This window comes from Eutrigla gurnardus, assembly GCF_963514095.1.
Source record: "Eutrigla gurnardus genome assembly, chromosome: 13".
NCBI lineage: Eukaryota > Metazoa > Chordata > Actinopteri > Perciformes > Triglidae > Eutrigla > Eutrigla gurnardus.
In genome coordinates, this window is record NC_139936.1 from 3,305,223 (window position 1) to 3,331,102 (window position 25,880).

General features: G+C 44.3%; 2 protein-coding genes across 4 annotated transcripts in view; both read right to left on the bottom strand.

Annotated features, from left to right (window-relative positions):
- Positions 1-1,053: 1,053 nt before the first annotated feature.
- Positions 1,054-3,116, bottom strand: star (steroidogenic acute regulatory protein). Its single transcript, XM_084025204.1, has 7 exons — positions 2,880-3,116; positions 2,570-2,677; positions 2,349-2,479; positions 2,116-2,274; positions 1,821-2,005; positions 1,628-1,721; positions 1,054-1,544 (listed from the first exon to the last, which is right to left on the bottom strand). The coding sequence occupies exons 1-7, from the start codon at positions 2,941-2,943 to the stop codon at positions 1,425-1,427; spliced, it is 861 nt and encodes a 286-aa protein (XP_083881330.1). The 5' UTR covers positions 2,944-3,116; the 3' UTR covers positions 1,054-1,424.
- A 3,741-nt stretch (positions 3,117-6,857) lies between these two features.
- grk5l (G protein-coupled receptor kinase 5 like) overlaps positions 6,858-25,880 on the bottom strand; it is a 23,529-nt gene continuing 4,506 nt past the window's right edge. The window contains exons 2-16 of one of the 3 annotated variants that reach the window (XM_084024981.1): positions 17,045-17,140; positions 16,846-16,964; positions 13,445-13,522; positions 13,190-13,287; positions 12,929-13,021; positions 11,470-11,674; positions 10,596-10,786; positions 10,471-10,508; positions 10,283-10,372; positions 9,987-10,195; positions 9,627-9,764; positions 9,320-9,457; positions 9,054-9,185; positions 7,075-8,955; positions 6,858-7,006 (exon numbers count right to left, since the gene is read on the bottom strand). In XM_084024981.1, coding sequence (XP_083881107.1) covers positions 8,872-8,955; positions 9,054-9,185; positions 9,320-9,457; positions 9,627-9,764; positions 9,987-10,195; positions 10,283-10,372; positions 10,471-10,508; positions 10,596-10,786; positions 11,470-11,674; positions 12,929-13,021; positions 13,190-13,287; positions 13,445-13,522; positions 16,846-16,964; positions 17,045-17,140 — 1,709 coding nt within the window. In that variant the 3' untranslated portion in view covers positions 6,858-7,006; positions 7,075-8,871. Of the gene's footprint in view, positions 7,019-7,074; positions 8,956-9,053; positions 9,186-9,319; positions 9,458-9,626; positions 9,765-9,986; positions 10,196-10,282; positions 10,373-10,470; positions 10,509-10,595; positions 10,787-11,469; positions 11,675-12,928; positions 13,022-13,189; positions 13,288-13,444; positions 13,523-16,845; positions 16,968-17,044; positions 17,141-25,880 lie in introns of all 3 variants that reach the window. The other 2 variants (XM_084024979.1, XM_084024980.1) reach the window with 2 other exon arrangements.

Sequence of the window (25,880 nt, forward strand, 5' to 3'; positions counted from 1 at the left end):
TATTGACTAAGTATCCCAACATTAATGACATACTACATTAACTCATTATTTTTGAGATACTTGGTCAATATGTTTTAGATACTTAGTCAATATTTTGAGAAAGCTTCTGATTATTTTGCGATACTAAGTCATTTTTCTGACAGTGGCAGAAATGTGCTTCCATATAAAGAGTAATAATTTGCTGACATTTTTCCCCAACAGAAAAAAAGCTCATGTTTGTAGTATTCCTGTCAAGGACGAGTAGATGGAAACTAGATTTAAAAAAATAAAAATAAAATAAATATTTGATGTGGGCTGCCATCAGTCACATGGATCCAATAATAGCTTTGTGTTGTTCTTCAACCTTTTCTGGATCATTTTCTCTTCTCGTTGCACAAACAATGGAACAAGATCTTCTCGCACATCTGCTTGTGTTCAGATTTTTGAGGGATTCAAAGCACATGTGAACTATTTCCCCTCTGGAACATTCTGTCAAGGAAAATATTGTTTGTTTTTCTTTTTCACAAGGAACTGCCGAAGTGAGTTTTATATCGAGGACAATGGCGGCGGGGTCGAATTTGGTTTTTAGGGCTAAATTCTCAAAATGGGTAACCACGTGGTTCACCTCAGAAAATATACCTGTAAAGTCTGTAGCCGGGTATATTATGATAAGTTCCACTCTCAAAAATGAGTTGTGTTGCAAAACATTTTTTGGTCGGCACACACAACAGGAAAAGTGTTACACAACCGTCAGTAATGGAGGACAGACTTCCTGTTTGGGATGAACGCCGCCCGTTACTCGATCTCGGGGGAATGTGCTGCTGGATCGCTACCTCACACCTGCTCGTCCTGGCAGACGGTCAGTCGGGGGGAAAAAACCCATCGAGGAACAGGAAGACATCTTTTTATTAACTCGTAAAAAAGAACCTCGAATTCATCCATCGCCTCCCTGTCAAAGTGGAACAGTTACGCAATTTGGTTGTGTAGCTTCCAGGATTGGCTTTTAGGATTTGCTTGTGCAGAAAAAAAGTAAAGCGCGACCATCGAGATGTTTTATTAACTTTTATTCAAGGTTCTTATGCATCGGAGGAAAAAAGGAGGGCAGAGCATTCTCCAATTTGCTTTTCCAACAGCATAATAAAAAGCATAAAAACATAAATATCACATTGCAACCGTTTATTCGCTCAGCAGCCGTCGTAATGCAACCTGTGCAACATCAATAAATAAAAAAACGCTGAAATAAAAGTGCAATTTCGCGAGAATACACAGAAAAAGTGGGTTATGGATGGATAACAGTGAAGGAATACGATGTGATGGATTATTTCTGTTAATAAGGGCGAGAAAAGCACATTTGCCAATTGAAACCCAACGTCTGCAGTCAGCATTTTTCAAAGATCTCAGCGTCGGCTTCATCTGATCTCACACTGACACACTGCGCCCTCGTGTCAGCAGGCGTTAGCCATCTCCATGGAAACGTTGTCCGCCATCCTTTGCCTGAGGTGATTGGCGAAGTCCACCTGGGTCTGGGAGAGCACTTTGTTTATGATGGTCTTCGGGATCCAGCCCTGCGGACCACAAAGGCGATGTTATGTTAGACTGGACATGCAAGTAAGTCGATGTAACCGGTGGAGACACAAAGGTCGTGTACCTTTAAATCTATACTTAATAACCAGGTGAACTTGGTCTTATTTGGGTCTTCGGCACACGGCTTCATCACGATACAGGTGGGACCGTTCGCCGCTCTGAAAAAAATTTAATGATCAATTTAAACAGCAAAAGAATATTTCCCATCCATCATTGCACACCAAATAGTCGGATCAAGTAAAAAAAACGCCTCCCACCTGACCACGCCCCTCTGCTCGGGCATTTCGGCGTGCCGGGTGGACATCCCAGCCAGGAAGCAGGTGGAGCCACGACGCTTCGCACAGCGGACGCTGACGAAGTCCCTCGGGCCGACCACGTTGCCGGGCGTCTCCGCGGCAACCTCGTGGGTAACCATCGTGTCCTTTCCGATCTTCTGGAGAATCTGTGGGATCCCAGTTGGGGAAAAACATGTGAGACTCAGAAATTCAGGTACGAGTAGGCCTACCTAAAGGTTTTTATAGTCCGTCCCCCTTTGTGCCGCCTCCATCTCACCTTGACCTGCTTGACGTTGGGGTTCCACTCCCCCATCTGCTCCATGTTTCCCACCAGCTCCTCGTAAAGGTTGTCCGGACGCTGCTCCAGCATCACCTCCAGCTTGAACACCTTCCCGAAGTCGGGCAACACCTTGCTCAGGACTTTGTCTCCGTTTGCCTGGAAGGATGGGGGGGGATTCAAAACGAGTACCGGAAGAGCTCAACTTTGAAATGATAAGTCTCAATACTCACGGCAACGGTCTCCACGGTCCAGCCGTCCTGCTCGCCCAGGATGCTTATGGCCTTCTGCAGAGCGTCCTCTCCTTGCTTCACGTAGGACATCTCGTCTTCGTTGTAGCGATGCTCCTCTTCGATCCGAGAACCTTCCGAAAGTAAAGTCAGGTTATTCATCAGGTTTTTAAAAGTCGGGGCGCTCCATGGTAGCATTATTTTCTATCCATCTAAAGACTCACCGAGGAAGGAGCTTCGACGGCGGACCTGGCTGATCCAGTTACTGGGACCCGGACCGGCCAGTCTGTTCAACTCGTGGTGAATGGCCACCATGGCTTTCTTCCTGAGACCTGGGAGACAACAAAAATCTGAATCCACTGATTGCACATGCAATTTATGTAAAAGGAAACCACAAGCAAAGACTTTCAGGTTCACATTCAGTCTCTTTGATCTCAGCCTCCAAGCAGAACTCCATAGAGAAAATGGGTGTTTTTGAGCTTTAAAGTAAAAAGGTGGCGACTGTCAGTCTAAACATGGCTCTCTCTCACTCACCTGTCATGTTCCTCGTATGCCGATAGGAAATGCCAGCGCACAGTTTGAAGGTTGCAGGCAGCATTTTTTCTGTCACCGGATTTTTCTTCAACCTTTAAGAGAACTAGAAAAGTGTCAAAATCAAAAAAGATTCTATTCTGCGGAGCTGTAGAACTTCTTGAATGAAGGGAAGTCGACGTCCGACTGTGCCGCAGAGAAGATTTCTAACTGTGGACGTTTGATCGTGTCTGTATATATAAGACCAGTACCCACAAGGCCGCAGGGCTATCATCACACAGATAAACAAACACACACACACACATGCATCGCCGTTGCCAAGGTCGACTCGATGCCCATGTCTTACAAACACTGTGTCAGATGACATCTGGTGCCCCACATTCCCAAACCGGTGGGTGAAGGAGGAGAGAGACGGCGTCGCTTCGGCGATGACAGAGCCTGAGAGAGAGGTCAGTCTTAGAGACCCTGAGTGACTCATCCATCCCTTCATGGTCCACTTCACCATAAACACTCACTGGAATTTGAGGGGAAAAGAAAACTTTTTTAAGTTCCGGTTTCTTCCGTCTTATGATTGGACTACGAGCTGGGACCTTATCTCCGGAGTCCTTATCACTGAGTGGGAAGGTTCAGCCATTAACCCAAATGTTCAGCCATTAACCCAAATGTTCAGCCATTAACCCACATTTTCTGTTTGGGTTCTTGAACTGTTAAAAAAAAACATTGTTTTATCACCTTCATGCTTAACTTGCTTTTCATTGACGTGAAGCCAAATAAAACAACCTTACTGGATCTGGATCCATCTGGAGTCTGGCGTTGAAGCTGCTAACAAAGTTAGCTTCATAATATCAAGGTCAACTTTACAGCTAAGTGTTAAAGTCATCTTAGTAGCTAACTAGCATTGGTAGCGACCTGTCAATCAGCAGGTAGCCCCGCCCCCTTAAAGCATCCCCTGCTTCCTGGTCTGGTGGACTCTAAATGGACCATAATGTACTAAATGAACATCATGCTGGATTGAAGAAGACTTGAAACTAGAGATTGAGACCATAAACTCATGTTTACAATGTTTACTGAGATAATACATCAAGAGAGAAGTAGGACCATTTTCTCATAGACTTCTATACAACCAGAGAGGAGTCGCCCCCTGGTGGCCAGCAGAGAGAAGTAGGACCATTTTCTCATAGACTTCTATACAACCAGAGAGGAGTCGCCCCCTGGTGGCCAGCAAAGAGAAGTAGGACCATTTTCTCATAGACTTCTATACAACCAGAGAGGAGTCGCCCCCTGGTGGCCAGCAGAGAGAAGTAGGACCATTTTCTCATAGACTTCTATACAACCAGAGAGGAGTCGCCCCCTGGTGGCCAGCAGAGAGAAGTAGGACCATTTTCTCATAGACTTCTATACAACCAGAGAGGAGTCACCCCCTGGTGGCCAGCAGAGAGAAGTAGGACCATTTTCTCATAGACTTCTATACAACCAGAGAGGAGTCACCCCCTGGTGGCCAGCAGAGAGAATGACAGTCTAAGACACTTCAGCCTTGGCTTCACTATTCAGAACTGGAGGACATATTTGGATAATATTTGGATGTTTTTGTTTTCTTAGATAGGCCACGGTTTGAATGTAATGAACGTATGAATGTATATTTACTCTCTTGTATAAGTAAAGGTACTGAGGGAGAGTTTAATATTGTAATATTGTAAGACATCCCATGTTCAAAACCTCCATCGGCCTCATTATTCTGCGTCGGCCTCTCCGTTAACCTCTCTGGACGTTTTTCCCCCAAAAGCCTTGCTTTTTAAAACATGTGATCTGTTAATAACATGTTTTATCAGGCTGCTTGTGTGCTTTGACAACCTTGCTTACTGCGCCCAAGCGCAACGCAAACTATCTAACGGCAACACTGCCCTCGGCCTCAAACACTCGAGAGTCAACAGTGCACACGACCACAGGAATGGAAACCTGTCAGGAGAGAGAGAGAGAGAGAGAGAGAGAGAGAGAGAGAGAGAGAGAGAGAGAGAGAGAGAGAGAGAGAGTAGCAGGCCATCTGATTAGTGGGCAGAGAAAACAGGAACGAACCTTAACCTGCAACCTCGAGTCCATCTGGCTGGGTGGCAGGAATGATCCATCAGCCGCTCTGGCCTTCTGCAGGGGTGAGTCCTGTCATTTAACACAAGAACACACAGGCCCAGAACTATCTGACCCATTATACTGAGACCACACACACACACCCACGTCTCTTGTACAGTAAAAAGCCCTGAGACAAAGAAAGTGGGTCATACGTTTGTTTCTAACTGGCTCTCGGTTTGACAAGAGCAGCATTATGCGTTTAATGAGCTCCTCGGTCCTGGACTGGGCTTCTCTAGTGTTGATCCTTCACTGGCAGGGACGTCAGCAGCATTTCATATGTGGGGGGGTTCGGTTTAGGCCCGGGGTCTAGGGGTCCTCCCCCAGAACATTTTGGAATTAAGTAGATGCAATTTCCCACATTCTGGTGCATTCAAACATGTTTTTTGAAGATGTATTTTCCATATCTAATGTCTCTTGTTCCTAGAAATGAAAATGAGAATTAAATAGGAATATCATTGTTTTATTGACATTTTTATAATGCCTTTGCAATAATAGTTATGCAACTGACTACAGAATCAAAACAAGGGTTAGGTTTGGGGTTAGAATTAGGGTTACGGTTGCGGTTGGGGTTGTTGTTAGGGTCAGATTTAGGGTTGGGTTCAGGTTTAGGGATATGGTTGTGGTTGGGATTATGTTTAGGTTTGGGGTTAGGGTTAGGTTTAGGTTTAGGGTTGGGGTTAGGTGCAATGCAAATCTTTTTTTTACTCATATTTACAGTGTAAACAATCTTTTTATTCTGTACTGTAAGGGTTTTGGTTTTGGCGGGAGTGAAATTGTGTAAATATCAACTCCTCTGGTTTCAGACAGCAGAATCAGATGCACCTTTTTTGTTTTATCATCACATTTCATTCCACCTGAGTCAGGGATTTTATTTGCAATCTGATGCACTGGCCAAGAAACACGATCCATGCGTGCATGAAGTAATCCAAGTATTGTCCTCTTGCAGTATTCATGTAAAGCTATTCGGTTAATTTGTGTATATCTGGAGACAATATGTGGAAAGAAAACTCATTGGTGGTATTGTTCCTCCACAGATGGTGTTTAGTGGGAGGGATAGTAACACAAAGTGGGGATTCAATGGTAAAAACATTGTAAATGTCTTTAAATTCAAACTGCATATCTCTAATATCGGCTTTCTCTCACCCGGGGATCTCTACAGACCAGAATAACTGACCAAAAACTGTAAAATAGTAATAATTCTGATTTAATTTATAGTTTGGATACTAAAATATCTCAATACGTTTATATTTCTTTTGGTCAAATTAAATGAATATGCAAGAAACTATATATATCTGATAGGAATACATGACAAAAAACTTGTAAGATACATGTTAAGTAAAGTTAAAAAAACAACAAAAAACTATCTAATGATAAAGAATTCACTAAACATAAAATAAAATATACTTATGACAGAGGATATGTATTATGGAGGAGGGTTGGTATTAAATAAATGTTGACTTCTTCCTGCTCCTTTTAGGTCATGTAAAAATGTTATTCATATATCTCTATGCTTTCTAGTTGTGTAATATTTTGTTTTCTGTATGACACTTTCTGTATTCAGTTTGACATGTTTGAATTAAAAAAATTGAAAGAAAAATAATTTCCATAATTATGTTAAATTTTTTGAAACAACAATATGTTCTGTAAATATATTTGTATTCCTGACTCATAATATCTCTTTATTTAGAGGGAAATGATTGTGATGTTTTAAAATAGTTATCCTGCAACCCTGATATTTGCTTTTTCGTGTGCATGATCTATAACAAAATGGTAGGAAAATAAAACATTTGAATGAGAATAAGGAAATGTGTTCACGTGGAGGAGGCAGGGAAATAAAGAGACGGCTGAACTGCAGAGTACTCAAACTATAGCACAGAGTTTATTGGGACTTGGAGGACACAGTGGGTTTCACATGCACTCAGCACTTTGCTGTACATCCTGTTTAAGAAGGAGAATTCCTTCCTTCCCTCCTTCCTTCCTTCCTTCCTTCCCTCCTTCCTTCCTTCCTTCCTTCCTTCCTTCCTTTCTTCCTTCCTTCCTTCCTTCCCTCCTTCCTTCCCTCCTTCCTTCCAACAGAACTGTGCGTGTTTTTCATGACACGTCCCCGGGGAAACAAACAGAACATGACGGTCTCGAGCGGATTAACAAAGTGCTGATGTGGGGAGATCATGCTAACAAGGAGGCACTTCAGTCTGATTCAGATTCTCTGTTTCTTCATATCAAGTACGCAGAGGAAAGAAAAAACACAAAAAAACACACACAGGCTTACTTGAGATCTGTAAGGAACGATTTAAAATCAGTTTTTACTAAATACCACATTCTGAAAACGAGCGGGAGAACGCTCTCTCTCTCTCTCTCTCTTCTGATTGGCTGCGCTGCTCCGAGAAGGACACTTCTTTTGTGTGGTGTGTTTTGTGGTGATCCTCCGGGGATCCTCCGGGGATCCTCCTCTCCTCTGAACTTGGGACAGGTTACAAAATAAAACATTTCACGTGTGTTTCGATTGCAGTTGGAGCGCGAAAAAACAAACAAAGAGGAAGGCCGTTGGGATTTTTGAGGCATTTCGAAGAACGGCGATGCAGCAACATCTTTGAAATGTAAAACAACAACTAAAAGGCATAGGGAGAGCAAGTACACTTTAGATTGTAGAAAACAAGTGTGTGACAATATCAATACAATAATGTGCCTTTATGATCAGAGGTAAAAACATTTGTCCACATGGTGAAGAAACAGCATGACATCTTTTTTTTTAAGTGTGCAACGTGGAAGTTGGGGCTGAGTGCATGTGTTCCTCTCCACAACCACTAGGGGGCGGGACTGTGCAGAAACATTGAGCAAAAAAAAAAAAAAAAAAAAAAAGACAACAAAATGTCAAGATTTCTGTTTCTGTACAGCATATTAATTTGTTTCCACATAATGTCAAATATAAAGTGACACTGTAAACCGAGGGAGACGTCTGCGTGTTGTACGGTATACGACGGTAACATCGGTGGAATGAGGTATGCAGAAGCGAAAAAAAGGGGAGGAGTTACAGCTGTCCATACTTACACTTGTCCATGCGATGAAAACAACAGGATTCTCACGTCTCATCTGACCCGTGTATGCGTGTATAACGTATGTCATTAAGCGATATGATATGTCTGCAGGCTCGTATTTTTAGGGAGAAAGTGAATTAAAACTGCGATCTCGCACTTCGGGTTCTAAAACGACGGGCCGACAAATCAACATGATGACGGTATATCACAGGAAAAAAAAAAGAAACTGTAAATCTTTGGCCTGAGTGTACGCAAAAAAGAAAAAAAAAGGCAATGTACATTATGTGTTGAGGTTGTTGAGGTGATGAATGTTTCGGAGTGATCTGAGGTACGATAACGGGAAGGTGGGAAACGTAGAGAAGAAGTAGAGAAGGACACGGGCCGGAAAGTTCAAAAGGACTGGAAATGAGTGGAAAAAGAAATTCCTTTGTTTCTGGAAAAAAAAAAATTCACCAAGACCCCATCTTCTATTCCCTGTGGTGGTCTTTATTATACAGTGGATCCCCTGAATGTGAGTTTTCTATGTGTTTCCATCATCAGCGTCAGTGGCTCTGTTCTCTCGTCCAACAGTCCTGAGGGTAAGTCAGCTTTTGTCCCAATATTTCCCAAACGTCTTATGCAACGTTGACCAATCCCCACTACGTTAACCAATCCCCCCTCCCTCCCCCACCCACGGGCTGACCATTTAGGCCTGCTTGCTCCGGCCCCATGGCTGTGGACCAATCAGCAGCGGGGAAGACCCTCAGAGCTCCTTCCCTTTGTGTGTGCATGTGTGTGTGTGTGTGTGTGTGTGTGTTTTGTGTTGTGAGGCTCCCCCACACGGCCACCGTTCCCCACTAGGGGGCAGAGTTGGACATGGAGTCCACAGAGTTTACACTGGAAGACTGCACACGGCTGTGGGAAATAGACACCTCTGGGTGCTGCAGAGAGAGAGGGAGATAGATTTGTGTGTTAGTTTGCATGCATTTATCCGTGTGTGTGTGTGTGTGTGTGTGTGTGTGTGTGTGAGTCCACTCACATGCCTCCTGAAGATCCTGTCCAGCAGGCTGCGTCTGGGCGGCTCCGGAGGCTGATTCCAGTCCAGATCTGGAGGTCTCGTCCCTTGAGGCCCAAACACATTCAAATCTCTGAAACACTCCGTTTCTATCATCTTGAATGAGAAAGGGGAGAAAGAAAAAAAACGTGGTGAACTTTGTTTGGGGGGGAAAGTTCCTCCAGCAGTTACGCAAACTAGCAATGAGCGTTTAAAAAAAGGTGTCATATTAAGTGCACACACACACTTACCTCATTCTGCCACGGGATGGAAACACTGCCGGTTGCAAATTTGGAGTAGAAGTCGTTGTCGGTTTGGTCCAGATTGACTCCCTTGACTGTGGAGAACTGCTCTATGTCCAGGACGTCCTTACAGTACACTGCCCGAGGCTGGGAGAGGGCAACGACCACAGAGGAGGAAAACAGGAGTTCATCTAAACACATCGTTTTATAATCCAGGAATTTAACTTTGTTTGTTTTGGTCCGTTTTTGCACCATATAAGGACTTTGGCTAAATATAGAGAAAAGCAGAGTCTTTGGTGTGATGTACATCACTCACATCGGGCACGAAGGGAGGCTCCACGATTCCGGCCTCCAGCCTCTTGAGGTTGATGTTCTTGAAGAACGGGTGAGCCTTGACGCCCGCCGCTCCGTCCGCTTGGCACCCGAGCCGCTGCTTCGGGTCTTTGGTCATCAGCTGTGGTGAGCAGAAGCATGGATCTTTGTTTTTTAGAATAAAATATGGCTTCTTGATTATGTTTGTTTTCCTCCTCTCTGTTTTTTTGTGTGCAAATACTTCTACAATCTTTTTTATTTTGTTCTCTTTTTTGTAAATTCTTGTTTTGTCACTTATGAATGAATAATACTTAAAAAAATGAATCAACCATCAATCGTAACGTCTTTCCCGTCAGCGCCTCACCATTCTACAGATGGCCTTGGTGTCCTCTGTAAACTTGTCGTTGTACTCCTCCTCCTCCTCCTGCACCCGCCGCTCCACCTCCTCACGCTTCACCCGTTCTTTGCGGGCGCGGAAGGGCGATCGCCCGGCGGTCATCTCGTAGACGAGGCAGCCCAGCCCCCACCAATCAGGGCTCATGGCGTACTTCTCGTTGTGAATCACCTCCGGAGCTGCACAGGGAGGGGAAGCGGGACGTCGGTAATTGTTCAGGTTAATTAAACGTTGTGGAAATGTGGGTTAGGGTGTGTTTTTCTCACCCATGTAGCCCACCGTCCCGACCCGGCCTCTGATCAGCTCTCCGTCAGGCACTTTGATGGCCAGCCCCAGGTCGGAAATACGGATGTGACCTGCAGCACGACAGCACGATGTCATTCATTCAAAGTTCACGAGGATTATGTGGCTCGAAATTGCAATGCAATAATCAGTAATATGAGCCGAAACTCACCGTTGTCATCTAACAGGATGTTCTCTGGTTTCAAATCTCTGCAAAATGTGTTCAAGCAGAGCAGAATGTAAGCATTAACATGAAATACGAGAATGGAGATGCAGCTCGGATGTGAGCCGTCTCACCTGTAGACGATGGACTCCCGGTGCAGGTGCTCCAGTCCACAGCAGATCTGGGCGGCATAGAACTGGACCCGGTCCTTCTCAAAGCCCGGCGTGCCCATGTTGTAGGTGTGGAACTTCAGGTCTCCGCCGTTCATGAGGGTCAGCACCAGACACAGAGCGTCTTTGGTCTCGTAGGCGTACGCCAAGCTCACCTGGAGGACGAGAAGAAAGTGTTAAAAACAGCAATCATTTATCTCAGCACAACAAGACATGAACGATGATACCTTGACAATTAAGTTAGAGTTAAAAAGCCACATTAAAAAGATAAGATTTGATTTATTTTCTAAAAATTCCAAGGGAGTTTTGTTAAAAACAGAAAGTAGCCTCAGCAGGTTCCCTGTGGGACGCCTTAGGGGCTTTTAAAAGGCCGGCGTTCTTGTTGGGACATAGAATGAAAGTCATTCACTGATGAAGGTGCCAGATTATGTAAAGCTTTTTAGAGAATTAAAATGGACTTAAAGATCAATTCTGAAAGATGCTTTTTGTGCTGCTCATAATCCAGACTGCAGCGTTTATTTAGGGAGACGGGTAAAAAGAGAGTTCCTATGAAAACATAAATCAGCATTTCAGCATCATCCTGAGTTTATTTAGACTCATATTTATCAGATGAAAAAAATATGTTTTTGCAACCTCCATAAAATGTCTAATAAAATAAAATAAAATGTGCTTGGACACCCTAGAAAAACAGAAATCTGCTTTTGGATCCACAAGCATTATTTCTGTTTTTCTGCTCATTTATTTAAAAATAAAATAAAAAGTTGTTTTTGGTGCAACAGTTCTTAATCTGTTGTTTACACAAAGCAACGGGGAGCGTTTCTTCTTCATTTGTACTCACAACAAATCTACTGTTGACCTTCTCTAAAATCTGCTTCTCGTTGAGCGCCATGGACTCCCCCTTCCTCTTCTTGATCCTCTTCTTCTCCAGCTTCTTGCAGGCGTACATCTTCCCCGTCGCCCTCACCTGGCAGGCGCACACCTCTCCGAACCCGCCCTTCCCCAGAACCCGGTACTGCCTGAACGTGTCTTTAGTGATCGGTTGCCTGACAGAACACAGACAACAACAACAAAAACCCATTAAAGTGGCAGTCTGTAACATTTTCATCCATTTAATTGTCTTTTAAGTTGAAGGCATCACGCAGATGAGAGACAGTCCACACTGTTGGGTGAGGGAAAGTCCCAGAGGCTCGCCTGCAGTTCCATCTACCGCCAGAGAGGCCGCTAGAAGCAACGCATCTCAGATCCTACATACTGCCACTTTAATAGACGCTGGTAGAGTATGGATCAGGACGGAGACGTTATCAGCCCTCTGAGGCCCTCGAGTACGACGTTTCACTTTCCAGACGCGGATACGATCGGCTCTAAAAGCCTGCTGTTTACTTCCAGACGCCTTTGATATGCACTCTGCATAAAACATCTTCCTGTCAGGACGCATCGGGCTCCTGGAGGAGCCTCTGAAGGGAAACGCACTCCTCCACCCCAAGTCAACTTTCTTTGTTTAGTTTTAAATTCAATCACATCTGGCAGATATCTCATGTGTTTGAACCCTCACTTTATTAAACCATTTCAAACGTATTTGACTTGACTTTACTCATTTTATTCTACTTATAAAGTATATATATTCCTTCTCCATTACTTCTATTTGACAGCTATAGTTATGGTGATAATATTTATGTATTTTGATTTGATTTTTAATTTCCTCAACTACAAAGTACAATATTTATGTGACATAAAATACGTTCAAAAGTACAAATATGAAAACAACAACAACAAAAAAGTTTGAGGAGGGACAGGATCACATTATACATTATCACACTTAATTTACATATAGCTCATATATCTGTGTATTTTTTATTTAAGTGACAATAAATGGAGTATTTTTTTACCATTTTCATTTAGTTTTTTAATTAACTAACATATCTGATCTCTGGTTGAATGTTATTGACCTTTAAAGTACGCAAAATGTCGTTTATGTGCTTCTCAGAGCCACAAAGCTCTGAAGTTAAGAATCAGAGCCTTTATGTAAAGATGGACATCTTCATGGTGACGTCACCCGTTGGTTTGTGGACTATGGTTTTGAAGCCTTGTCTTGTACTGGACTGCGTTATACTGAGGACAGAATATTAGAGACATCTCATTATAATGTAGTTAAACTCAACCTTCGGTAATAAAACCTTTAATAATATCGTTAACTCTGTCCAGGTAGAATTTATGGCTGCTGGATTGAACTGTATCAGATTGTATATCAGTGTATTTTATAATATGTAAACTTAATTATTATGAGCTCATTTGCGTACCTCTCCAGCATCTTCCACTGCAGGTATCGGTCAAAGTACATGCTGTTCTGGTAGTCCGAGTACGGAGCTCCACTCAGGTAGTCGTGGACGGCCCTGGAGCCACAAGGAGACGGAGACAGCTGAGAACACCATGCATATCTGCTGCATACATAAATACATGCATATCATTAAACAGGTGAGAGTCCAGCAGACAGGTGAGGGTCCAGCAGACAGGTGAGAGTCCAGCAGACAGGTGAGGGGGAAGTAAAAAGGCCGACTCACGTGCTGCAGCTGCTGAAGATCTCCTTACATGGACTGAGCTCCAGGTTCTCTCTGCACTGGTCTGCAAACACCTCTGCTATGTCGACACGCTGCGGCGACTACATCAACACATGTAAACACACACAGTGACACACGCACACATACACCGACACGTTACTTTTTATTACACACACGCCACCGCGGCGGCCAGGAGGGGACACGTTGCTCTTTTTGCTCATTTAATTTGCAATAAAAATGATTTTGAAAGAAACTTACTTGTGTTGAGAGAAACGTCTTGATGATCTGGTCGCCTCTGCTTTTTCTTTTTTCATCCGGTGTCACCTCGTAGTCTTCCTGCATAACACAATACATCACAGCATTAACAATATCCTGTTTGTGCAGCTTGATATGATCAATGTCAACAGATGGAATTAAAGAGCGCTGAATATACGTCAACACCCTCATGCATGGTGGTGATTTATCTGTGGGTCCCCTTTTTATTATAAAGATTTATTAACCACGAGTGACGGTTAATAAATAATGTACTAATGTTTTATAGATCAGATACGGAAATATTAAAACGAGGATGTCTTCTGGGGTTGCCAGGTTGTGAAATATCCCCCTCTGATATGACACTTTTATATTTTTTTAGGTCATTGATCAGTGGACCTCTGCAGCACATCTAAAAGTGAATTTAGGAATAATTTACCAACATGTTCTAACTGCAGACAGAAATGAGAATAATGTATTAATGACTCAAATAAAAATGTGTAACTGCTAAATTGATGAATGGATGAAAAGTTGAGCTTCATTCAGGATACTGAGAGACTGTTTTACATGAATGTTACCATAGTTACAACTTTACAAATGCTGAGTCATGAGAACGTTTGATTTATTTGTGTTATTCACATAAAAGTGAAAATGTATAAGTGTGACTTGAATGTAATGATGATGAATCTTTTCTCTGCTTTCGGAGAAACTGAGAAAAAAAACAAAAATGCAAAGAAACAGAAAATGTTGAATTTGTCAGAGTCGCTGCTGTCTGGTGGTGACGAGGAAACACACACACACACACACACACACACACACACACACACACACACACACACCGTCACGCTGTGTGTCACTCTCACATAAACATATGCTACCCTTGGCTCCGTGTTTCAACACACGAGGCTGTCGACACAAACAGGACGCCACGACGTCGGACATATTGGACTCAACCACGACGTCTCTGACGCATTTCATCACTTCACTCCTAAAAAAAAAAAAAGGAAAAGGCAGCATGGCGTCTGTGCTGCACGCTGGCCCAACTCTTTCTATTGGAGGCTTTTTTTCCTTCTTCTCCAACATGGTCCTGCGTTGCCTGGCAACCACACAGTAAACACGGCGGGATTCCTTGAGGTCCTGGAGTGTCACAGTGTGTCACACCAGCGTCACCAGCTTTCCACTACAAAACACACACACACACACACACACACACACACACACACATAAGCCTTGAGCTTAAGGAAAAAACAGGCTTTAAAAAGCCGCGGTGTCACTGACACTTTGGAAAAAGGCCGAAGGAAGTCCAGAAATAAATAAATAGGGCATATACATTATAAATATATATACTTTATATTAAACATATACATTATAAATATATATACTATATATTTATAATGTACATATACATATATTTAGAAGTATGACTGAAAGAGAAAGAGAGATATTGGCAAAGAGCAATTGTGATTGCTGCCAAGTGTTGAATAAGAGAGGTTTTGTTATCTCACACACACACACACACACACACACACACACACACACACACACACACACACACACACACACACACACACTCAAACACACACACACACACACACACACACACACACACACACACACACACACACACACAGAGTAAACGAGCTGTCTGACTCCCACCCTTTGCCGGAGGGGGGGGGTCAGCCAAGGGGAAAAGGAGACGCCCCTTTAGCCTTTTGGAAGCCGAGGCAACACACACACACACACACACACACACACACACACACACACACACACACACACGCACACATATCTTCTCATGATGTAAAAGAAACCACTGGAACCCGCGAGAACATTCCTTTCTCTGTTGCACAAACACACACACACACACACACACACACACACACACACACACACACACACACACACACACACACACACACACACACAACCACATGTTCTCCATGGCAGCCGGCAACCTCCGGGTCTGAAAAGTGAAGCCAACGCTGTAGTGCCTTAAACTTGCATTCTCTCTGCTGGCCATCAGGGGGCGACTCCTCTGTTATGAAGGATCTGATATATAAAAAAAAAATGTTTTTTAAAAAGGGATGACTACCCCGTGAGTAACATGATCAGATGTATTTATTGCCCTCCGGGGTAAATATCTGAAAACAACGTGGTGCAGCTCGCATATATAGGTCACTTATATTACAGATATCTCTCTGTTTCCAAGTGGAAAAACAATATCATTCAGTATAATGGAAGGATTTATACTATTTTACTTTTTTCCACACAGACTTTTGGAGCCTTAACATACAGATTTATCTGTTTCCAGATGCACACACACAATATGTTCCTGTGTATCTGAATAATAAACGTATACACGTTGTTTTCTACAGGTTTTGGAGATGCACAATAACCAGATTACATAATTAATTCCTAATGAACATCATAACTGCGTGGGAATCACATGTTATTTATTTAATCAGGCACCAGCATGCTGGTAATCACCCTGGATCCTGGTCTACAGCTAGTCGGCAACGCGTGGCATCAAGAGTTCGTCACATGGATTTCTGAATTAGCGCCAGCATGTGTTGCCTGTAAGTGACCCCCCCCAGGCTGAAGGGGGAGGTATGGGAAACAATGCTGTCCTTTCTGCCCCGTCACATGCCCGCAAAAGATATTCTGGGCTATAGATAAAGAATTAAATGTGTCATGTGGGAACTATTCTGTCTAGACTAGAAAGAGAGAGAGAGAGAGAGAGAGAGAGAGAGAGAGAGAGAGAGAGAGAGAGAGAGAGAGAGAGAGGGGGGGGGGGGGGGGGTCTGGATGGTTGAATAATCACTACTCAGTGTGATTGTCTCTTCTGGGGGCACGACCCGGCATCAAGGGTGTTTGCAGGTTAATGGTAATGAAAGTGAAGACTCAATCGGAGGAATTGACCATTTGCTAAGCCCCTCCCCCTTTTGGTTACGGTTGCCATGCGCGGCAGGCATCCCGTTATACAATGCACTTGGAATAATGTGGTCTGGTGTGTAATGTGGCGTGACCATGACTTTTGGAGATGATGCAGGTTTAATCCGTTCCTCACACTTTCTGCTCTTGTGTTTTTGGGTATTTTTTTGGGATCCAATCTCTTATCAGAGCCCCCCCTCAGCTACTGGAGGACTCCAAAACCCACACGGGGTCTGCTGGTCCCACTTAGAGCCAGAGTTAGTGAGCCGTCCATCAGGGGTTGACTGCTTTGATTGCAGGTTATTATTAAGAGAGAGAACAACAAAAAGTTGATTATTGACTGGGGGGGGGATATTCCACAATTTGTAATTGCAAACTTCTGGTTAAAAGATGCCCACTCATCTCATTGTGTGTGTGTGTGTGTGTGTGTGTGTGTGTGTGTGTGTGTGTGTGTGTGTGTGTGTGTGTGTGTGTACCATCGCGTCCAGTAGCTGGATGCATCGTTGCAGTTTGGGTCTGGTCTCACAGTAAAGACGGAAGAGGAGCCGTCCGATTGGCTGTTTCTCACAGATGCTGACGTAGTCCCTCTCGTCTTCTTCTTAATAAGAAACAATAAAAAACACACTTTAGAATACAACTTTTTTCATGTAAACGCACAGAAAACCGCCCACGTACCGACGTCGTCTCCCTGCTCGCTGCACTGACTGATGTGGGGGAAGCGAAGGATCTCCTTCCATTTTTTGCTCCTCCCTTTTCGCTTTCCTCCTCCACCTGCAAGAGAACAGAACGGAAGAAGTTCATAAAGTTGTCAAAGTGAGTTTTCATCAGCGAGGAGGCAATGAAAGCCTTAATGGCTAAAAGGGATGAGAGAGAGGGGGAGGGAGGGGGGAGAGAGGGTGTTTTATATGGGCTCTCCCCTTGAATGAAATCATCGTCTCAGAGTGTATATATAATTCATAGATCATGTCTCACTTCCTCCATAAATCTCTCTCTGCACTTTCTTCCTCACTCAGTTGCTTTTGTGAAAGTGGAACAGTGTGTGTGTGTGTGTGTGTGTTTGCCAGACTGGATTCCTCGGCTCTGAATAATCCGATTTTCCCACAGCGACGTAAGAAACACCGTCACCAACAAACATCCTTGAGGAGCGTGCAGTCATCCATTAACCCCCCCGTCATTCCACCGCCTCCACATTTCCCATCCACATCACATTAAAGCGGCCTTTTCCTCCTCTTATACTATTAAACACCACTCATTTCGCTGTTTTCCATCCGTCCCAGCTTGCCGGGCCTTTACGTCACATTTAATACATTTAATGAACTGACAGGGATTTCCTCTCTCCGCGGTGGAAATTGGCTGCGAGCAGGAGGAGCAATGACAAGCAGGACATCTTTAAGTAATAAGGCAGGAATGCGAGAGGCGCTACGTCACGCCGGAGCCGGCGAGTGGAAGCTTTTCACAGGTTTTCCCATCACTCCTCCTGCATCACCGCCTCATCTCGCCGCTCCAGATGTTCCCGTCCAGCTCAAATACTGAATTACACGACACGCTCACTTGGACTGAAATGCCAGAAATGTCACTGAAGTCGAGTCGAAGTGAAAAAAATGCCCTTTTTAATGCTTTTAGATCACATCCCAGGCCTAAATGTGGCCTTATTTAACAATATATGATGAAAAACGTGTGTGATTTTTTTTAAGTTAGTTTGAGTTTAAAATAATTCTATATTTTAAATTGAGATTTAAAAGTATATTTGTGTTTTATAGTAAAAAAAAACATTTTTAACCCCTTAAAAATCACATCCACCTACACAACAATAGCTGAAAACATCGTATCCAACATATAATACAGTGTATATACGGCTGCATATATATATATATATATATATATATATATATATATATATATATATACATATATACAGCGTCTTTTTTCATTTATGGTCATTTTTTTAATTGTTCAAATGTTCTTGACTAGGAGATTCCTTGTATGTGATAACATATTTACATTTCTGATTCTGATTATTTTTCTTCCTGGAAAACAAACTGTGACGCTGTTCTTACATCAGCTCCCGACTCATTTCAACCAATAACATCACGACGTCTATCCATCAATCTGCAACGCTCAGCAGAGAAGCCAGAGGAGGTCGTTATCTTTTTTTAACTAATCAAATCAAATCCCCCCCCAACGTCACATCGCCTGCTTTCCTGTTTCACCCGGAAATATACGTGAATTTAGAGCGATAACATAACAGGCCTCGTTTATTCCTCTTTATTCTATCAGTCGCCTGCTTCGTTATTTATCCTATTTCACTGCAAATGTTGAATAACAAGTTAAATTCCAGCAAAATATCAGGACTGATTTACCAAATGGTGCCTCAACCTACAGGAAGGTGGGAACTTATCATACCTGCAGGTATGTTTTCAGATAAAGGACTGTTTCACCACAGCTGACACACACACACACTCACACACACACTCACACACACACACACACACACACACACACACACACACACACACAGCCATATCAGCACGTACGTATTAATAACTCAAGTCAAAATATCCCCTAAGAGAATCATTAACTGCAGCACCTGCTCCTCATCAACATTACTGCGGTCCAAACACGATAAACACACGCTTCCTTATTCAAAGCTCCAGTTGTTCCTCTGAAAACAGTTAATAAGTCACAGTGACGCTGCGCGCTGCTATAAGTCCATCCCCTCGGAATAAAAAGTGACGTCTGCTGGCGCTCCAGCCAGCCGAGAAGGGCGAACGCCACCGCCAGCATGACAGACTTCCTGTGAAGGTTCAACGCCATGTCACGTAATAACCCGGCCTTCAACTCCTAAACAATGCTGCTGAGACGACGAGCTCCGCCTTTCCAGCTTGTTTTTTTTTTCTTCTTTTCAGCACTCTTGTTTGGGGGACTTTCCTGTCACCGCCTCGACATCATCGCTGTCAGCCGGCGGCTGACCTCATTTGGCTCTTCGGGGCCCATCAGGCCTCTTTTGTTTCAGGGTCTGATGAGGTCTCCGTTTACAGCTTTATGGGCATGTAAACAAGGGGGGCGTCGCTATAGAGCCGTGGCTCGCTGAAACAAAGTAGTCCAACATCATCTTGTCTCTTCCAACCGCTCTGTTGAAGATGACGTTTAATTAAAGGGCCCTCATTGTGCCAAATATTGCAATATTCATAAGAGCAAATAAAAAAGTGTATCCTTCACTTTACTTGAAAAGAAGCAAACTAGGGTGATGATGTGGGAGGTCCAGACCCAGACCCCCGAGATAATACATTCCATGACGAGACCTGTTGGATGCAAAGACCTGAACCACACCTCATGCAAAATATCCCGCTTTAATGAGTCATCGGTCATATTAGGGACTTCCTGTCCGGCCTCCGTGACTTCTCTGATGTGCCTGAAAACAAATACGACCTTTAATCGGTTCACAGGAGTTCACGTTCCAGCTGTCGTATGTATGTGTGCGGTTACTGAAGGGGTGGTGGTGGGTGGGGGGGTTTACTAAGTGCTCCACTTAAGTGTTTTACGTGCATCTCCACCACAACTGTGTTTAACAAAACTATGCAAAAGTGTGAAAAAGCTTGTAAAACGTCCATAAAACCCCCTCGTTGTAATCACTCTCCTCTCTCACGGTCCGTCACTTACACACGGGCAGAAGTATGCGGCGGCGGTGACGGCGCTGCTCACGGGGCTCATTCGCTCCGCGGAGGCGCCGCCGCCGCCCTTTTATTTATGTCTCTGCTCGGCAGCTCTGACATCACGAAGGCCTGTTCCAGGGGAGCCAAGACGAAGAAATAAGGTCAGGGAGGGAACGACGTCTGCCAGGGGGTTACCGGCATCCCAAACATGCTCAATTTAACCCCCTCCTGCACTTCTTCAGGCCTCGTCCACACAAACACATCTGAGCTGTGAGGTTATATTCACATGAAGCAGCACACACACACACACACACACACGTCTCTGAGATTACAAACACCTCCACGGATGCTGTCTCTCCAGCAGAAAGCCACATCCTCTCTCTCTCGCTGTGCATCAGGCTCATGTGTGACAACAACATCTGCAACGCTGCCAGAGAGAGCAGCAGCATTGTCTCTACACCCACACAAGGTGGTGTTTTAGTAGATTTCTGCAGCACACACACACACACACACACACACACACACACACACACACACACACACACATCTCCTCCCTGTTAATACGACGACGACACAAACAGCATCCAGCTGTTGGGTCCTGTGATCAGAGCTGCAGGTGTTCTCGTCGATGCACGACAAGCAGACGACGAAGAAACTAAAGAGAAGTTTTGCATCGGCGACGTCCGTCTGCAGAGCGACGCCTTAACGGCGTGCACTTTTCATCGATCGCAAGAAACATCTCGATGACGTACGAGATATCCATCTGATGCAATAACGACGATAGAGATGCTTGGAAATAAATTCAGATTTGTGGTTTGTGCAACAAGTCATGTCATGTTTACGGTGCCGGCATGGATGTGGAGATAAATAGATATATTATACCAGTTTATGAGATGTATCTGTACGAGATAATGCAGTCTGGCTACGTTAAATCCGTTTTGCATTGATTCCTTCCTACAGATCATCATTTCTCTGCTTTGATCTTGAAAGGTTTAGTTGAACAGCTTTAACAAATGTGTGTGTTTTTGTGCCACAGGAAGCCGAGGGAAGCGCTGCCCAGACCCGAGGAGGAGGAGGAGGAGGAGGAGGGGGACTAAAGCAGGAAGAAGCTCTTTGTTGGCCCTGACCGCCATGATGTCATGGCGGTCCAGCCACCTTATTATCACGAGTCCATGTATTCCTCAGTATCGCGATAATAACGGGGCCGTAACATCTGCAAAGCAAACGTCTGTGACGTTCACCTTTTACCTGGCAACACTCGACTAGAGGAGGGGGGGGGGGGGGGGGGGGGGGGGTCACATGGTAAACCACTTAATGGACGTCATCAACTGAAAAGACAATAAAAGTATCTAATCTGCTGTATCGGCTGTAACGTGAATGAAAGCTTGACCATGACGATGTGGCTGCCGTTAGCATGGAAGCTAACGTGTAGCATGTGTTTGACAGTGTTTTAAACCAACAAAGGAATCCGCCTGTGTGGGTCTTTTTTTTTTTTTGTCCTTGTAAACACTGCAGCTATAAATAGCAGCGAGCCCAAGGGCAGCAGCACGATGTGTTAATGCGAACGGAGATGTGGTCCAACCGGTCGGCGGCCTCAGAAGCTGCTGAGCTGAGACAGTTGTCGCTGGAGTAACTGTGATTATGGGATGTGTGTGTGTGTGTGTGTGTGTGTGTGTGTGTGACTTCCTGTCCGGGATGCTGTTTCCCAGTTCTGTCGTTATATTAAATTATGGGAAGAAGGGGGTTAAAAAAGAAATATATTCAATAGGTTATATTATATAAGAACGCCAGGCCGTCCAGATCAAAGCAGCACAGCCCCCTCAGGGGCATGCTGGGTAATACGTGCTTGTTTGCTCACCCATAAAGCTCCAGAGCGTAGAGGAGCTATAGACATAATGGGAGGCTCCCCTACGCTCCGTTACGTCGTGTTTGTTCACCTCCTCAAATAAAAAAAACATCACGGCGACGTGATCCAGAAATCTCTGCCAGATTATTTATTATTTTATTTTTAAGTGAAACTCCAAACATCGGGGAGAGTGCTTCGAATGAAAACACAAACTTATCAAAGCGCAGGGACACGTGGTGCTCTGTGCTGCATGCGGGTAGATATTATTGACTGTGTGTGTGTGTGTGTGTGATTACATTGTCAGGCTGTCTCTGTCCTCTCTAGCTGCTCAACATTTCCTTTTTGTCCTCACACACACACACACACACACACACACACACACACACACACACACACACACACACACACACACACACACACTGTTTGTTCCACGTCTTGTGTTGACATTCCATGTTCTTTTGTCCCTGTTATGGCAACATCCCTGGAAAGGAAAAAAAGGTGAAGGTACTTGAGTGTTTGTTGTGTCCTCGACGGAGCCGAGTCGCTGACAGAAAGCTGCCGTTTCAGCATTTTAGACCTTTTAGCTTTTTTTCTTCCAGAAGAACTGTCATTCTGCGAAGCCCCAGGAGAGATCAGGGCCCGGCCGTGTGATTTATTAGCTTTCACCATATTCCACGTCATAAAGTCCCCCGGGCGATCGCGTCCCATAAATAACCTACAATAACCCACGTGGGACTACAGTCTCACACGCATGTGAGTGACTATTTCCTCCTTCTATAAATATAAACAATGTGGAAGCCTCGTTAATACTTATCGTGTGTGTTATTATCTTAAAGGGACAGTTCACCCTTTGTGCGTCTGTCGTCTCTCCGCCACAAAAACTACTATTTGACAGAGATTTTTCCAGAAATCATGATCCGGTTACAGATAAACCTCAAACCGTTTGTTGTCGTGAGCCGGATTCAAGTAGGAACTCCTACATGAAACCACAAGCCGAGTCCTAAAGGCCTCCCTTACACTACATTACACTACATTACACGGGAGAGGTCTTATCTCTATATACACTTTTCAGGCCATTTATTTTGTATTTTGTATTTGGATATATTTAGTATATTAGTTATATTTAGTAATATATTAGTTTATAGGCTTATTTGACTATTCATATAGTCAAATAAGCTATAAAATAACTATCTATTCTTTTAAACTACCTCATGTTTGTCTTGCATGAAGTTTATCTGTTGGGATAAATGTCTAAACGTTTAATTGCTGCTGTAACTCTGCAATTTCCTATCCATCCATCATCCATCCATCCATCCATCCATCCATTCATCCATCCATCCATCCATCCATCCATCCAACCCAGACTGATAAATAACACTATTGGTAAGATGAGAACTATGTATTTTGGGGGTGAACTGTCCCTTTAAATGACATGTAATCTAAGCCCCATCATGTCTGACCATGGAAGTGCCGAGTCGGGCATTTAGCTCCTCGTCCAACCGGAGACTTCATGGAGCTGCAGCATCGATCCTCGCCACGATTAACGAGCATCAAATATTCACTTGATGTTCCATTAAAGAGCCGACGCGGAGCGACAGGAAGCTCCTCTCAGGAACACGAGTGATGGCCCGTGTGTCTGCCACGGTGAGGAAACATCCGTCGGGCTGCCAGTACTTCTTCTGCATCCCCTCATCCCACTCAGCCCACCTTTAGATGATTATCTCCCATGCTTCCCCAGAACTCCACTCGTCACCCACCGGAGAGAGAGCAGGCGTGAACTTGTTGCATCCAGCTAGAGTTACGTGTTACTGTACGTGTGGGCAGAGGCGGCAATAACAATAGAGAAAGTAAGAGCCAGAGAGCAGGATCTCTTCTTTCTCTCTCTCTCTCTTTCCACTCCAGAAAAAATGAGTCACACTCCTACTCGAATCACAGCGCGCCTTGTGGCGTGATGTCGGCGGAGAAACGGGCATCGCCGAGTCGTTTCTAACGTCTGACTGCTGCTGGAAGACGGAGAGGCCCGCTGCTCTTTGGTTTCATTTAATCCAGATTATTTAGGTATTGTTGAAGTTTTTAGAGTTCATCCTGCGGGAAACATGGATTTCAGAGCAAAATCCATCCGACAGGTGTTGAGATAGTTCAGACATATTTCATATTTATATACACGGTTGCCCATAAAGTTGTAATATTTAGTTTCCAGTTTATTCCTTTTTAAATGCATCAGTCATCACTTTGACCAGGTGACATTTGTTTGGTTCTATAAAAGATGAGACATTTGCAAATTATTACAACTTTATGGGCGACCCTTTATGTATATATATATATACAGTAATATATAACCTGCTAGTGATGCGAGACGGTCAGTATGCTTCATGAACGTTGATATCAAACTGACATATTTCAGTCTGGACCAAAGAGACGGATGCCACTAAAGCTGACGTATGCTGTATTAATATTAACGGTACTATCAGTAACCAGGCAGGCGGTTCTGACTGCCGGTGAATTCTTCGGGGTGCAGAGTTAAGTGCTGCAGCAGCTCTTAAAACAAAAAGCCGCCACCACCACAACTCCCACTTCAACAGTCCGAGTAAATCACCTCGGAGAGCCGTGATAAAGATGAAATGTGTGTTTCCCATCAGAGGAAGCAACAGGATGTGTGTGTTTTACTCTCCCCTCCATTAAGGCTCTCTACCCAATAAAAGTCATGATGTCACGGCCCCCCCCCCGTTCCCTTTCAGAGGGGTCCTGAGGGAGGAGCTCTCCAGGCTTTCTGTCTATTATTCATCCTGATGATGACTGCTGGAGGAGGATCGGACGGGAACACAAAGACCCGTGTTCATTCTAACAGGTTACTCCGCTCATTTCACCAGAATCCTGCTTCCCTCGGCGTGCCGAGACTCGCTTTGGCATCACATGATGGAGTGTGACCCCCCCCGACACCCACCCACCTGCAGCAGAAGCTGGAAGACAGTGTTCAGAGCCCACACACACACACACACACACACACACACACACACACACACACACACACACACACACACACACACACACACACACACACACACAGGAATACCTCATGCCTGTTATGTCGTGTTATCTCGTTTCATGCTCCTCGGTGTCACCGGCCGGTCGGCCTGCGGTGTCTGGACCAATCAGCACATCCTCTCTCCGAGGTGCAACGGGGAAAACAAGATCTCAAACACAACAGGATCCATTCAGGGATCTTTGCGATCTGAATCTGGTTTCTTGACAGTCCTATCACAGTGAATCCCTTTTTCCCAAGAATCTCCTGAACACGTCTGGTAGATTTAAAGTCGTTTAATCGACAGATCTGTGGATTAAATCAACTAGTCAATAGATTTGCATGGGTGTGCCAGTCCAGTCTAAAAAAGAGACTCTCTAAAGAGACTCCTCAGTAGGCCGGAAACAAATCAACCACTGTAGAGGACCACAAACTCAAGTCTGCTTCTTAGTCTGATGACATCATCACCATCTAATGTTTGAGAAAATGGTGAGTGAGGGAAAACAAATGAAGGGAATTTGACATTTTACCAAGTCTCACTTAATTAACCTGGAAATAACTAATCCATCACTGAATTATCCACCAAATGTGACAGACAACCTCCGGAAAAACACGGCAAGCACCAACGCAAAAGCCAGCAGTGGAATCTGGGTCTAGTGGAATCTGGGTCTAGTGGATTCTGGGTCCCGTGGGTCCCAGACCAAATCCCTGGACTCTGCTGCAGCGAGTCAAGGGAAGGCATCTGGATGCAGCGATGCAGTTTTTCCCCCTTTTTACTCTCATTCACTCGGACAGCCGATGACGTTCGCTCGCCTGGCTTGGAATCTGTCACTGCTGCCAGCAAGAGTTGTGAATGGACACACACACACACACACACACACACACACACACACACACACACACACACACACACACACACACACACACACACACACACACACACACACACACACACGCTAAGCCCAAGGTCTAACTGCGCTGATGTTGCTC